The following is a 14,545-nucleotide window of genomic DNA, read 5'->3' on the forward strand; positions in this document are numbered from 1 at the left end:
CCTACCCTGGAGTGTGAGATTGGATTCAAGATGAAGGGGTGTGTGTAGGGTGTGGGTGTGTGTGTGTGTGTGTGTGTGTGTAGGGGTGTAGGGTGTGTGTGTGCTCGTGTGTGTGTAGGGTGTGTGTGTGTGTGTGTGTAGTGTGTGTGTGTGTGTGTGTGTGTGTTAGGGTGTGTGTGTGTACTAAACTATTTTTTCTCGTTTATTATATTGTATACAGTGTACTATGTTCACATATTCTGTTGTGCTGCTGCAAGTAAGAATGCCATTGTTCTCTCTGGGACTTACGGCAATAAAACACTCTTGATCAGCCCGTGAACATTCTTGGGTATACCTCAGGGCAACGTTTGGAGAGTTAAAAGCAGTTAGAATATAGAATAGAATAGTTTCTTTATTGTCATTGTAACATGAACCATGTACAACAAAATTTAAAAATGTCGTGGAAAGCAGGTGGGAATGACATCGTGGGAATGACAGTTACATGACATCGAGCAGCAGAAAGGAAATTGTCATTGTTGGGGCAGCTTCAGCAATGGCAAGGTGGTGCCCATGTCTGGTTAGAACAATCAATTGAGGCTGAGACGATGGAGGGATTGTCCCCAAATGATCTGATGACACAAGGTAACTATCTGAGGAGCTTGAAATGTTGAAGATGTTTTGTTGAAGTCAGAACAAAAGCTTTGATGAGAAATGCTTTGTACAATTTAATTTTAATATTAATTTCAAAAAATACATTTATATATGTCCTAATATAAAATTTATATAAAAAAATTCACTGTTTACAGAAAATATACATCCATTTCCCTGGGACTGACAGCTATTTTATTTGATGATGCAAAGTTTTCGATTTATAATTGTCACATGTACCAAGACGCAGTGAAAATCTTTATTTTGCATGCTAATCAATCAGATCAGATAACACTATACTTAATACAATCAAATCAAACTCAAGTACATTAGGTGGAGCAAAATGGAAGATACAGAGTGCAGAATATAGTTCTCAGCATTGTACCACTTCAGTTCCATAGATGAAGTCTAATGATGGCAATGGAGTAGTGGTGAATCAGACAGCACCCTTGCTTATGGAAGGACCATTCGGAAGCCTGACAACAGAATGGAATAAGCTGTTTCTGAGCCTGATGGTGCGTGCTTTCAAGCTTCTGCACCTTTTAGCTAGATGGGAGCAGGGAGAAGAAGTTGGGAGAACAACTTCTTCAAGAAGTTGGGATGGGACAAGTCTTTGATCATTTGTTGGCTGCTTTCCTGAGGTGGCATGAAATGTAGATGGAGTCAATGGTGGGGCATCTGGTCTGTGTGATGGACTGGGCTACCTCTACAATTCTGCAATTTATTTTGGCCTCGGGCAGAGCTGTTCCCAAACCAAGCTGTGATGCAACCTCACGGTAAAAAGGGGGAGGGGGAGCAATCGGATGTCCTTGTACATTTTGGTACCAGCAACATAAGTAGAAAAAAGGATGAATTCCTGCACAGGGAATGCAGGAAGCTCGGCAACAAGTTAAAATGAATGCTGATGGATGTGTGGGTGGGCAGCCGGTGAAGGGTGCAGGGATTCTGGCTTTTAGATCAATGGGGCTGAGGTAACAGGAGCAGGAAGAAGGAACAACTGGGGTGGAACAAGTCTTTGATTCTTTGATTATGTTGGCTGTCTTTCCGAGGCAACATGAAATGTAGATGGGAGTCAATGGCTAGGAGGTCTGGGCTGTGTGATAGACTGGGCTACATCTCCTATTTGCAATTTCTCACCAGGAACTGTTACATATTTTGGCCTGACTGAATGCGGCAGCGAAAAATGGCCAGGGAGTGGGGAGGGGTGGAGGAGGTTGGCAATGTGGGACCATTGGATATCATCAACTTAACAATTTGTGCTGGAATTGACATTTACTGATAATGTTCTTTAGATTGAAATGTGTTTTTTTTTTTAAACTATCATTTGTACATTGACTGAGATTCATTTCAAATTGGTAACATACTACAATACAAATCTTAAAATGATTTCCAGGCAGCACAGACATCCTTCAGTTCAAGGTCAGTATGAATCACACACTCAGTTAACTTATCAAACTGCAGCAAATGTCAACATTACATCCAACATTAATCTAAGTGCTGCTCCCTCAGTTACTATTTGATGCATAGATCGGGTAGACATGCAGAAAATATTTTTCCCCAGGGTGCAAAAATCAAAAATCGTCAGGGCATAGCTTTAAGGTGAGAGGGGCAAAGCTGAAAGGAGATGGTTGGGACCAGTTTGTTTTACACATAGAGTGGTGGGTGCCTGGAACACGCTGCCAAGGGTTTTGTCGGAGGAAAACACGATAGTGCCGTTCAAGGGGCTTTTGGATAGGCACATGGGAATGCAGGGAGTGGGGGGGGATATGGATCATGTGTGGGCAGATGAGGTTAGTTTAGCTTGACGTCATGTTTGGCACAGACATTGTGGGCCGAAGGGCTTGTTCTGGTGCTGTACTTTTCTACGTGCCATGAGACCCGAGATCCTCTGTTCACAGTGCTGATCCTCAAACGTTATCTACACATTTGCCTGTCAACCACTAACAACGCTCACCTTTTGTTCTAGTCACAAACTGCTTATACTATACTTTTCTTTCCTGAGTTCTTTACCGAATAAAGTCAAGGCGAAACTAGCCATCAAAATGACCAGACTCAGCAGAGAAAGCCCCTCTCCAAGTGGTCCTCCGGATTCACTACTAGAACAGTAGTGTTTGGGATGTCTGCATTAATGGAGACTGTTTGGTTAAGATGGCGCAAAACCTTGGCCAAGATTCTCAGCGTGAAATTAGAAGGAAATATCTCCTGCTTGGGCTGCGCTTGAATAGACCCCACTGAGATGAGGGTTGTTGGTGCATCTGTTGGCTCAGTGACTGGATGTAGGCTCAGGGTTACAGTACAGGTGTGGTTTATCACAATTTCTGCAATTACAACGTTGGTGGTGCCTGGTCTGGGAGAGGAACCGCCTTGTGACCAGAGAACCTGGCTGTCATCCCACATTTTACTCACCCCATCTGGACCCAGATCACCGGCACCAACTAGCAATAAACTCGCAATAGTCCTGGAGAGGCAAACCATGGTGTTCCATGAATCTCCGTATCCAACTCCAACTAACCGAGCTTGGAGTCTCTGCCCAGGGTCAGCGGGAAGCTGATTGAAAATCTTCTCCAGTACTGCCCAGAAACTGTCTGACTGTCTTGGGAAAAACAACCTCAGTTTATGAAGCTTTTGATTCAGTGCGTGTTGCTGAGTGAACTTCGGTGAGGCGGGGTGGATGGGAAGTGGTTCGTTCTGCTTGGAGCAAACCAATAAGATGGTGACGGCGACAAAGATGAAAGCTAAAACGGTGGCAAGTTTCATCGATACAAAGAAGTCCGATTCGAGGGGCACCGGGCCAGTCGTCTGTTGCCTTGGTTCCATTTCATGCCCACAGGAATTGTCTTCAGCTCTGGGAAAGCGATGCTGTTGAGCTGTGTCAGCAATAACCGTCAGTTCATTGGACACGCTCCTGATCGTCCTCTCATCTGTGACAAACATCGAAAAAAGTGTTTCATTTAGCGATGTAGAAACAAGGAACTGCAGATGCTCATTTACAACAAAAGGATACAAGTAACTCAATGGGTCAGGCAGCACCTCTGGAGAAAAAGTATGGATGACGTTTCGGGTTGGAACCCTTCTTAAGACTGATGTTCCGAGTTACTACAGAATTTTGTGTCCTTTTTAATTTACTCCGCACTTTATTTTGATAAGATTTTTAGTTTAGATTAGTTCAGATATACAGCGTGGAAACAGGGACTTTGGCCCACCGAGTCCGCACCGACCAGCGATTCCCACACACTAACACTATCCTACACACGCACACTAGGGGCAATTTACATTGATCACAAGCCAATTAACCTACAAACCTGCACGTCTTTGGAGTGTGGGAAGAAACCGAAGATCTCAGAGAAAACCCACACAGGTCACGGGGAGAAAGTACAAACTCCGTACAGACAAGCACCCGAAGTCAGGATCGAACCCGGGTCTCTGGCGCTGTAAGGCAGTAGCTTTACCGCTGTACCACTGTGCCAGCGTCAAGGCACTTCACGTAAAATAAGTAGCAAAATTCAAAATGAAGTAACAGATACATAGGGAGGGTTTAGTTAGAGAGACATTGTGCAGATACTTTTAGTTTAGTTTAGAGATACAGCATGGAAAACAGGCCCTTTGGCCCACTGAGTCCACGCCGACCACATTCAAATTATTCAAACAAAACCAGCTGGCTGAGCCCATAATTGGCCAAGATCTTGATTTGGATCAGCCACTTGGATTTATCACTCTAAGCAAGACATTAAATGAATGCCTGGGATTATTCTCATGCACCAGAGGGCATACAGAAGAGGTTGGTGATTATTATTGAGATTTATGAAGGAGATACTGCAGGTTCCAGAAATCTGAACCAAAGATCGGAGGAAATTCTGGAAGTACTCAGATCAGCCAACACTTGGAGGCAGAAACTGAGTAGGTATTTCAGCATGTGTAGGAAGGAACAGCAGATGCTGGTTTATACTGAAGATAAACACAAAATGCTGGAGTAACTCAGAGGGTCAGGCAGCATCTCTGGAAAAAAAGAGTAGATGATGTTTCAGGTCGGAACCCTTCTTCAGGCTCTTCAGCATTTTCCATGATTATGATCAAGGCCCGAGAGTGGGAACACGGGAGAATAAATGAAGTGCTGGCAGCATCCGTGGAAGAAAATAGGCAGTTTGCTGACTAGGAAGGACACAAAGCCTTGAGACCAACATGGTTTGGTTTAGGTACACAAAAAAGCTGGAGAAACTCAGCGGGTGCAGCAACATCTATGGAGCGAAGGAAATAGGCAACGTTTCGGGCCGTTTGGTTTAGATTAGTTTATTGTCACGTGTACTGAGGTACAGTGAAAAGCTTTTGTTCCGTACTGTTTAGTGCAAGAGTGACAGGTCTCTATCCATATCTCTCCACCGATGCTGCCCGACCAGCACTTTGTGACCTTTTGTGTATTAACCAGCAATTGTAGTTCCTGGCTTCTCCTTGCCAACTGTAACCTAGTTTAGTGTTCAGGAGCTCCGCCACTGGGATCAACTAACAGGTGCACAGTATATAATACAGGGAGACACAAGGAACTTGATGCTAGAATCTTGAGCAAAACACAAAGTGCTGGTGTAACTCAGCAGGTCAGGCAGCATCTGTGCAAGGGATTGAAGGAGCGAGGTTTCGTTTCGGGGACCCTTCTTCAGACCGAGTAAAGAATACACGGTCACCTTTGCCAACACACCTGCTGAGTTCTTCCAGCAGGTTTTAGTTTGCTGCAGATTTTCAGCTGCAGCAGTCTCCCCATGTCTGCACGGTATAGAAACTTTGCCAAAAGGTGAAAAGCAAAACTGTGGCTGCGGATAGGCGCAAAATGCTGGAGTAACTCAGCGGGCCAGGCAGCACCTCTGGAGAAAAGAAATGGGTGACGTTTCGGGTAGAGACCCTTCTTCAGACTGAGAGTCGGGAGAGAGGGAAACGAGAGATAAAGTCGATGATGTAGAGATATAGAAAATATATGAAAGATATGCACACAAAAAGTAGCAGTCCATTGTGTGAAACGAGTGATACAGATAATGAAACTCGCCAGGAAGCCAGTGAAACTGGTACAACGACTAGGGTGGGGGAGGGACGGAGAGAGAGAGAGAGAGAGCGAAGCAAGGGTTACTTGAGGTTAAATAAATCAATATTCATCCCGCTGGGTTGTAAACTGCCCAAGCGAAATATGAGTTGCTGTTCTTGTGGAACCGTGTGGTTCCGGGAATGCAGCGGGCGAAACAAGCCTTAATTCCCAGCCAGCAGATACTGGTCAAGTTGTGCACCCATCTCAGCTTTTCCTGATCCAGCCCAGCAGCGGCACGCTTCCCCCTGCCAGCGTTGCCCCGCTCACCTGGGTTAGCTGCAGCCGGAGCCCCCGAGCTGTGGCCGGGCGGCTGGGTCAAGGCTCCGGGCTCGGCCACTCCCCCGCGGCCCCTGGAGTCCGTCACCCCCCGGGCTTGTAAGTCTCCCTCTGCGACCAAGCTCTCCCACTCGCCTTCGCTCTCCTCCATGGCTGGGAACGAACCGGTCGGTCCGGTTCCCGGGAGGGAGGGACCAAGAGGCAGCCCGTAAGCCAGCCCGGGTGATCCAGGCTGCGGACCAAAGATCTTACAGCAGGCTCTGCTATAAGATTTTTGCTGCGGACTGCAGCCCATGCCCTTTGCAGAGAATGGGCCAGGCCAGGGGAGATGGAGGGGCCGGGGAGAGTGAGAGAGATATAGGCACCTGGAGGGCCAACACCTGCAGTTGTTGATTAAATAATTCGGACTGGTGTGTAAGAAGGGTCTGCAAATGGTGGCTTACACCAAAGGTAACACGGGTGTTGGGTGTAACTCAGTTACTGAAACAATGGCCTAGTAAACTTCAGTCTGATGAAGGGTCTCGACCTGAAACGTCACTCATTCCTTCTCTCCAGAGATGCTGCCTGTCCCGCTGAGCTACTCCAGCACTTTGTGTCAATAATTCGGCATGAGCAAGTTGGGCCGAATGGCCTGTTTCCACGCTGTATCTCTAAAAGTAAAGTCTAAAGTCCTTTTCTCTGCTTCGAAGCCAGGGCAACGCATTATCTTGTAGGTAAGATCAATCGCGTATGAAGCTTAATCAGTAGGCGCCTTGTTGAGAGCTTGAGAGAATTAGTCCAACACTATGTGTCCTTTTCTGTACACCAGCTTATGTAACTCCTTGTATCTACGGGTTGTGGGCTTGAATTACTCCAGCTTTTTGTGCCTATCTTCGGTTAAAACCAACATGTCCAGAACAAGGGGTCACAGTTTAAGGATAAGGGGGAAATCTTTTAGGACCGAGATGAGGAAAACTTTTTTCACACAGAGAGTGGTGAATCTCTGGAATTCTCTGCCACAGAGGGTAGTTGAGGCCAGTTCATTGGCTATATTTAAGAGGGTTAGATATGGCCCTTGTGGCTAAAGGGATCAGGGGGTATGGAGAGAAGGCAGGAACAGGATACTGAGTTGGATGATCAGCCATGATCATATTGAATGGCGGTGCAGGCTCGAAGGGCCGAATGGCCTACTCCTGCACCTATTTTCTATGTTTCTATATGCATTTCCTTCACCCACATTTCGTCTACTCCAACACTGCACTTCCAGAGGTGAATCGAGGACCAGAGGACTTAGGTTTAAGGTGAAGGGGGAAAGATTTACGAGGATTCTGAGGGGTAACTTTTTCACGCAAAGGGTGGTGGGTGCAGAAAATATCCCAACATTTCAGAAACAGACAGGTACATGGATAAGACAGGTTTGGAAGGATATGGACCAAAAGTGGGCAGATGGGACTAGTGTAGTTGGAATATGTTGGTTGGTGTGGGAAAGTTGGGCAGAAGGAGTGTTTCCACGCTGTATCACTGTGTGTCCTTTTCTGTACACCAGCTTCTGTGGCTCATTGGGTCTACATTGAGACCTTGCGAGAATTACTCCAAAACTATGTGTCCTATGCAGTCTGAAGAAGGGTCTCGACCTGAAATATGGCCCATTCCTTCTCTCCAGAGATGCTGCCTCACCTGCTGAGCTACTCCAGCATTTTATGCCTACTTATGTGTCCTTTTCTGTACACTAGGCTCTGTAGATCCTTGAGTCGACATGTTGAGGGCTTGAGAGTTACTACAGCACTATGTACATCAGCCTTTCTGTACTTCAGCTTTTGCTGCTTCTTATGGCTACATGTTGGGGGTTGGCATGTGAGCCGCCCTGTGTTGTGGGCTTGAGAGAGTTACTTCAACACTATGTGCCCCTTTCTGTCCACCAGCCTCTGTAGCTCCCTGGGTCTTCATGTTGAGGGGCTGCATGTGGTGAGGACCTGAGGTGAGCGGCGCCATGTTGGTGAGGTCTGGACGTGAGGCGCCATGTTGATGAGGACCTGAGGTGAGCGGCGCCATGTTGGTGAGGTCGCTGCCATGTTGATGAGGTCTGGACGTGCGATGCCATGTTGGTGAGGTCTGGCCGCGAGGCGCCATGTTGGTGAGGTCAGGATGTACGACGCCATGTTGATGAGGTTAATCAGTTTGACGCCATGTTGGTAAGTTCGGGACGCCCATGTTGGTGAGGTCTGGACTTGTGCGACGCCATGTTGGTGAGGTCTGGACGTGTGCGACGCCATGTTGGTGAGGTCTGGACGTGCGACACAACGTTGGTGAGGTCTGGACGTGTGCGACGCCATGTTGGTGAGGTCTGGACGTGTGCGACGCCATGTTGGTGAGGTCTGGACGTGTGCGACGCCATGTTGGTGAGGAGGTCTGGACGTGTGCGACGCCCATGTTGGTGAGGCCTGGACGTGTGCGACGCCATGTTGGTGAGGCCTGGACGTGTGCGACGCCATGTTGGTGAGGTCTGGACGTGTGCGACGCCATGTTGGTGAGGTCAATCAGTGCGACGCCATGTTGGTGAGGTCTGGACGTGTGCGACGCCATGTTGGTGAGGTCTGGACGTGTGCGACGCCATGTTGGTGAGGTCTGGACGTGTGCGACGCCATGTTGGTGAGGTGTGGACGTGTGCGCCGCCATGTTGGTGAGGTCTGGACGTGTGCGACGCCATGTTGGTGAGGTCTGGACGTGTGCGACGCCATGTTGGTGAGGTCTGGACGTGTGCGACGCCATGTTGGTGAGGTCTGGACGTGTGCGACGCCATGTTGGTGAGGTGCGAGTTTTCCGCTCGTGTCCACAACGTTGTTGAGAACCAAGCAGGAGCTGAATGGCGACGTGGTTTGTGCGGAGCGGTGAGTGGAGCCGCCGAGCGCGGCCGGCCGGGGAGCGGCACCCGTGGCCATCATGGTGGGGAAACACAATGTCCTCCGGTCCGGTCCTGGGTCACCAGGTCACAAGGGATAGGAGCAGATTGAGGCCATTGGGCCCATCGAGCCTACTCCACCATTCAATCATGGCTGATCTATCTCTCCCTCCTAACCCCATTCTCCTGCCGTCTCTCCATAATCTCTGACACCCGCACTAATCAAACATTTATCTATCTCTGCCTTAAAAATATCCACTGACTTGGTCTCCACAGCCTTGGTCTGTGGCAGTGAATTCCACAGATTCACCACCCTCTAACTAAGGACATTCCTCCTCATCTCCTTCCTAAAAGATCGTCCTTTAATTCTGAGGCTATGACCTCCAAGTTGCTGAGGGTGTTCTTCTGTTCCGACGTCGGAGTTCCACCATCCCGGCGGGAGGGCCTGGGTTTAGAGTAGCTTCAATCCAACAGCCATCAGTCTCTTAATCTCTACACACCACTAACCTCAACTGCGAACTATGGACTGCTTTTGGTTGCACTAAGGGCCATAGCATATTTATTTTGCTCTAGTATTGAGGGTTATTAATTTCATTTTGTTTGTGCATGTTACATGGATAAGAAAGGCTTAGAGGGATATGGGCAAATGCTGACAGGTGGGTCTATCTCGGAGGGCATGGACAAGTTGGGCGGAAGGGCCTGTTTATGTGCTGTATAACTGACTTTTTCTCAATATCTTGTGGTGTGGGTACATATGACACTTGACCTTTTATTACCTTTAGTTCCCTCCCCTCTACTTTCAATCTGAAGAAGGGTCCCAAACCGAACATTCTCTCTCCTCGGAGGTGCTGTTTGACCCGCTGAGTTACTCCAGCACTTTGTGTCTACTCTTGAATCTTGAATGGATAGATGACGTTTTGAGTCGAGTCCCTGCATTAAATGCCCCCCAGCAGATCGTTTCGTGGTCCCATTTACCTGCTCTATTGCCAGGACTGACCATTTCCGTCTCGGTGAAACTGATCTCTTCATCTGTCACCCGTGATCACAGTCCTGCCTATGTTCCAACAAACTCCCCTCTAAGGTAGACACAAATTTTTTTTTGTGTCACCATTTTGTGTCTACCTTCGATTTAAACCAACGTCTCCAGTTCTTTCCTACACAAGTTCCCCTCTAATGTAGATCACCCTTAAACATGAACTAATTCTCCCCACAGATGTTGCTCACTGGCTCAGCATCTCAGCACTTTCTTTCCTTTTAAATTTCAGATCTTTAGCACCTATGTTACATTTTGCTTTTTGTCCCACCCTTTAGACGATTCCGTTTTGTTTCACCTTGCGATCTACAATGTTTTCTCTCTGATTCTTTCAGTGCTGCCTCGATCGGGCTTCGTAACCCGGTCCGTCCTTGCTTCCAACCACCAGCTGAAAGGCCGACTGTATGGGCTTGCTGCGGGCATTCGGCCGGTTGTACAGGAACCGCCAACAACAGGTCAGTGATGAGTTTAACTCTGGACAACATTTGGGCACGTGGATAATTGGACCTGCTTTCAAATTGAGAAGAAGGTCTTGTGCGGAAGATGAGCTTGAATATTAGAGAGAGCAAAGACAAATTGCTGCAATTCGTCAGCCAGGACAGGAAAGAAATGGAGTTTGTGCATTCTCCCTGTGACTGTGTGGGTTTCCTCCAGGTCATAGAGTGTGGAAATAAGTCCTTCGGCTCAACTTACCCACAACCGGCCAACATGTCCCAGCTACATTAGTCCCACCTGCCCAGGTTTGGCCCATATCCCTCCTTGTACCTGTCTAGCTATTTCTTAAGTGTTAGGATAGGTGCTCCGGTGTCTTCTCGCATTGCAACAAAGTAGGTTGATTGGGCTCTGTAAATTGCCCCTGGTGTGTGGGGAGTGGATGTTGAACTGGGATAACATAGAAGCAGTGTGAACGGGTGATCGATGGCTGGCGTACACAAACACTGTTGGCGGAAGGGCTTTTTTCCAAGCTCTATCTTACAATCAAATTCACGCAATCATTCAAATTTCAGAGGCAGTTCAATTTAGCAATCTAGAGAAATGCAGCTGGGTGTGTATGATGTTTGTCACCAAATGCATGAACTCTTTAAACTTTGTGAAACCCAGCTGCCTGTATCCAAATTTGCATCTAGTATTTTTCACCCAAAACCCTTGTTCTCCACAATCTATATTGGTTTCTGGTTATTACCTGTTTTTTAAATAAGGAGTTTTGAATCCATCACTGGTTTCTCTTCTCTATCTCTGTGGTTTCTAACCTTGCTTAGGACATGGTATCATAATGTTCAGTTACTGAACTAGTATCTCGGACTTGAGTTTGAATTCCCTTAATGGCCCTGTCCCACGGTACGAGTTCATTCCAGGAGCTCTCCCGGGTTTGCCCTGATTCGAACTCGGAGATTTACGGTAATGGCCGCTCGTCGGAACTCGGGGCTCTCGTGGACATTTTTCAACATGTTGAAAAATCTTCACGAGTCTTCCCGTGCTTACCTGCCGTTAGCGAGTCTTCCCGAGTACCTGCCGTTAGCGTTACGAGCCGCTAAGAGACGTCCCCGAGCTCCGACGTACCCGCTACGTTCATTCTCCATGCTTACCACGAGTTTGATTTTTTTAAACTCGGGAGAGCTCTTGGAATGAACTTGTGCAGTGGGACAGGGCCATAAGGCAGCTCAGGATTTAAAGTTAATCAAATTTAATAAATCTAGATTCCTCAAAAGAAAGAAATGTACATGGCATCTATCATCAGGATCCCCACAGGTTCAGGAACAGTGGCCTTGTGCTGTCAGCTTACGGTAAAGTCTGTAGGAAGGGACTGCAGATGCTGGTTTAAACCAAAGATTGACACAATGAGCTGGAGTTACTCAGTGGGGCAGGCAGCATCTCTGGAGAGAAGCAATGGGTGACATTACCCATTCCTTCTCTCCAAAGATGCTACTTTTCCCGCTGAGTTACTCCAGCTTTTTGTGTCTATCTAAGGTAAAGTCTGAACTGTGAGCATGCTGAACACTAACCCTCTGCTGTGTAACTATTCCAGAGAAAGACAAAGTGTTGAGCGACCCCCTGAAACATCCTGATTTCTTCCACGTTAGTGAGCTCTTCACTCTGAAAGACCTGTTTGATGCCAGGGTGCACCATGGTCACAAGCGAGGCTGTCGGCACAGGTAAGTGTTGGCTGTGCATGGGCTTGGAGTGGGCAAACCAATGGGCTGGTCAAACTGAGCTTGCTGAGTTGGGGATTGGTGGCAGATCGGGAGAGTTGTAGAGGATAGTATGAGCGGGATGGGGGCCAATGTGAGGAAGGAATTGGGGGACTAAGATCAGTGACTGCGACCATATCACGTCACAGCGACAAAATGCTTGAGTCGTAGAATAATACAACATAAAAACTGGCCGTTCAGCCCAACTCGTCCATGATGACTAAGGTGCCCTATCTAAGCTGTGGCGCAGTGGTAGAGACCCAGGTTAATGTACGGGGTGATTGCTGCTTGACACAGACTCGGTATGCCGAAGGGCCTGTTTCCGCACTGTATCTGATGTCCACAGTAAAGTCTAATGGAGATACTTCTCTCTTTAGGCTGATGGAACCATATCTTTTTGGCTGCCGATTGGAACAGGACATTATTGACTTGGATCAGTCTATTCTTCACCTTCAGAAGGCACTGAACTTCACTGCCCATTGTGCGTATCGGAAAGGAATCATCCTGTTTATTGGTCGAGCCCGTCAGTTTTCTCACCTGATAGAGACGACAGCACAGGAGAGCGGGGAGTATGCGCATACCAGGTACTGGCAGGGTGGGCTCCTGACTAATGCACCCGTCCAGTACGGCACTGGCGTGCGTCTGCCTGACCTCATCGTCTTTATCAACACTTTAAACAACGTGTTTGAGCAGCATGTGGTTGTGCGGGATGCTGCCAAGATGAATATTCCAACAGTGGGGATAGTGGACAGTAACTGCAATCCAAGCCTCATCACTTATCCCATTCCAGGGAATGATGACACGCCATCTGCTGTGAAACTTTATTGTAAGCTTTTTAAAATGACCATTCTCCGGGCAAAGGACAAAAGACGCCAAATGGACCTTCTGTATGGACACCAGAAAGAGTTGCCAGAGCCGAGTACTTAATGTGCTGAGATATTCCTCTCGCTGCCTGATGGCAGCTCTATGTAAAACCTGGAGCAAGTAAGCAAAAAATAAAACGTTTAGCAGCCTATATCTTCCAGGTTTCTTCTCACTATGGGGCAGAGGCATAAGAGAAGAGGTTGATGGAAAAATGTAAGGAAACTCCACATGGGTAAGTGTAGGAAGGAACTGCAGATGCTGGTTTAAACCAAAGATGGACACAAAAAGCTGGCTACAATTTTTGCAAATCTTTCATTCATTCTTTCTATATCTCTCTACATCACCATCTATATCTCTCGTTTCCCTTTTCCCAGACTGTCAGTCTGAAGAAGGGTCTCGACCCGAAACGTCACATATTCCTTTTCTCCAGAGATGCTGCCTGTCCCGCTGAGTTACTCCGGCTTTCTGTGTCCATCTTCCACTTGGGAATAGTTATTTGAAGTAGATGTGAGAAAATTACCCTACTTTTGGGAAGTTCAAAAATATAAGGTAGGCACTATGCACTCTGATAGGAACATGCCTTCAGCAGCAGGGAGAACTTCCAAAACAAACCCCATTAGTTCTAGCGAAAGGAATCATCACCTTTCTGGTTATTTGATGATTGATTTCTACTGGATATTGCTATGGCTCCAATGAGTTCAAGTGTGATTATTTTTAAAGAGTTCTTTGAAGTTGATAGCATCTGTATGGGTAATACTGAGGTAACAAAAACTGTATGCTGAAAATATCCTGAGGGCAAGGTAGCAAGGTCATAGGTTCTAGGAGCAGAATTAGGCCATTCGGCCCATCAAGTTTACACTGCTATTCAACCATGGCTGATCTGTCTTACCCTCTCAACCCCATTCTCTTGCCTTGTCCCCATAACCCCTGACATCTGTACTTATCAAGAACCTGTCATTCTCTGCCTTAAAAATATCAATTGACTTGGCCTCCACATTTGTCTATGGCAATGAATTCCCCAGATTCACCACCCTCCGACTAAAGAAATTCCTTATTTGGAATGGAGGAATGTCATGCCAGAGTAAGGCTGGTACTCGTCAGAACTCAAGTGTGGGTCTTGAACCTAATTTTATGGATTCAACAGTAGTACCACCTGGAGGTTCGGGCAGATGCAGGATTAAGGCATTTTCCCCCATATGTGTGCTCCCAATTCATGGTTGATCTGCCTCAGTGCTACTTTGCTGCAATCCATGCCGTCACAAGAAGAAGGTACAAACTCTGCACAGGCAACGCCTGTAGTCAGGAATGAACCGTGGTCACACATTGTGAGGCAGCAATTCTACCGCTGCGCCACTGTCCTGGGGGAATGTGCAAACTCCACACAGACAGCTCACGTGGTCAGGATTGAGCTTGGGATCCTGGTACTGTGAGGTTGTGGCTCTACGAGCTGCATCAGAACTTAATCAAGAAGGAATCTCATTGATCTGGGATGTGCGTTCCGCTTGATGTCCATAGGCACCGTCTGATTTTCCACAGCAAATGCTTGACAACCACTTGCAACTAGGGAGAGTCTGGGATTTGCCGCAATTCACAATCTCAAATATGCTCAA

General features: G+C 47.3%; 2 protein-coding genes across 3 annotated transcripts; one reads left to right on the forward strand and one right to left on the reverse strand.

Annotated features, from left to right (window-relative positions):
- Positions 1–696: 696 nt before the first annotated feature.
- Positions 697–6,266, reverse strand: LOC129712116 (uncharacterized). The gene is made up of 2 exons (XM_055660330.1): positions 5,963–6,266; positions 697–3,548 (listed from the first exon to the last, which is right to left on the reverse strand). Exons 1-2 carry the CDS (start codon positions 6,264–6,266, stop codon positions 2,680–2,682), a joined length of 1,173 nt encoding a protein of 390 aa, XP_055516305.1. The 3' UTR covers positions 697–2,679.
- A 19-nt stretch (positions 6,267–6,285) lies between these two features.
- mrps2 (mitochondrial ribosomal protein S2) lies at positions 6,286–13,086 on the forward strand. 2 transcript variants are annotated; one of them, XM_055660332.1, is made up of 4 exons: positions 6,286–6,421; positions 10,218–10,337; positions 11,909–12,035; positions 12,449–13,086. In XM_055660332.1, the coding sequence occupies exons 1-4, from the start codon at positions 6,403–6,405 to the stop codon at positions 12,996–12,998; spliced, it is 816 nt and encodes a 271-aa protein (XP_055516307.1). In that variant the 5' UTR covers positions 6,286–6,402; the 3' UTR covers positions 12,999–13,086. The 2 variants fall into 2 exon arrangements, with proteins under 2 accessions (XP_055516307.1, XP_055516306.1); XM_055660331.1 differs by lacking the exon at positions 6,286–6,421 and adding an exon at positions 8,748–8,838.
- Positions 13,087–14,545: the final 1,459 nt, after the last annotated feature.

The sequence above is a fragment of the Leucoraja erinacea genome, chromosome 31 (assembly GCF_028641065.1).
Source record: "Leucoraja erinacea ecotype New England chromosome 31, Leri_hhj_1, whole genome shotgun sequence".
NCBI lineage: Eukaryota > Metazoa > Chordata > Chondrichthyes > Rajiformes > Rajidae > Leucoraja > Leucoraja erinaceus.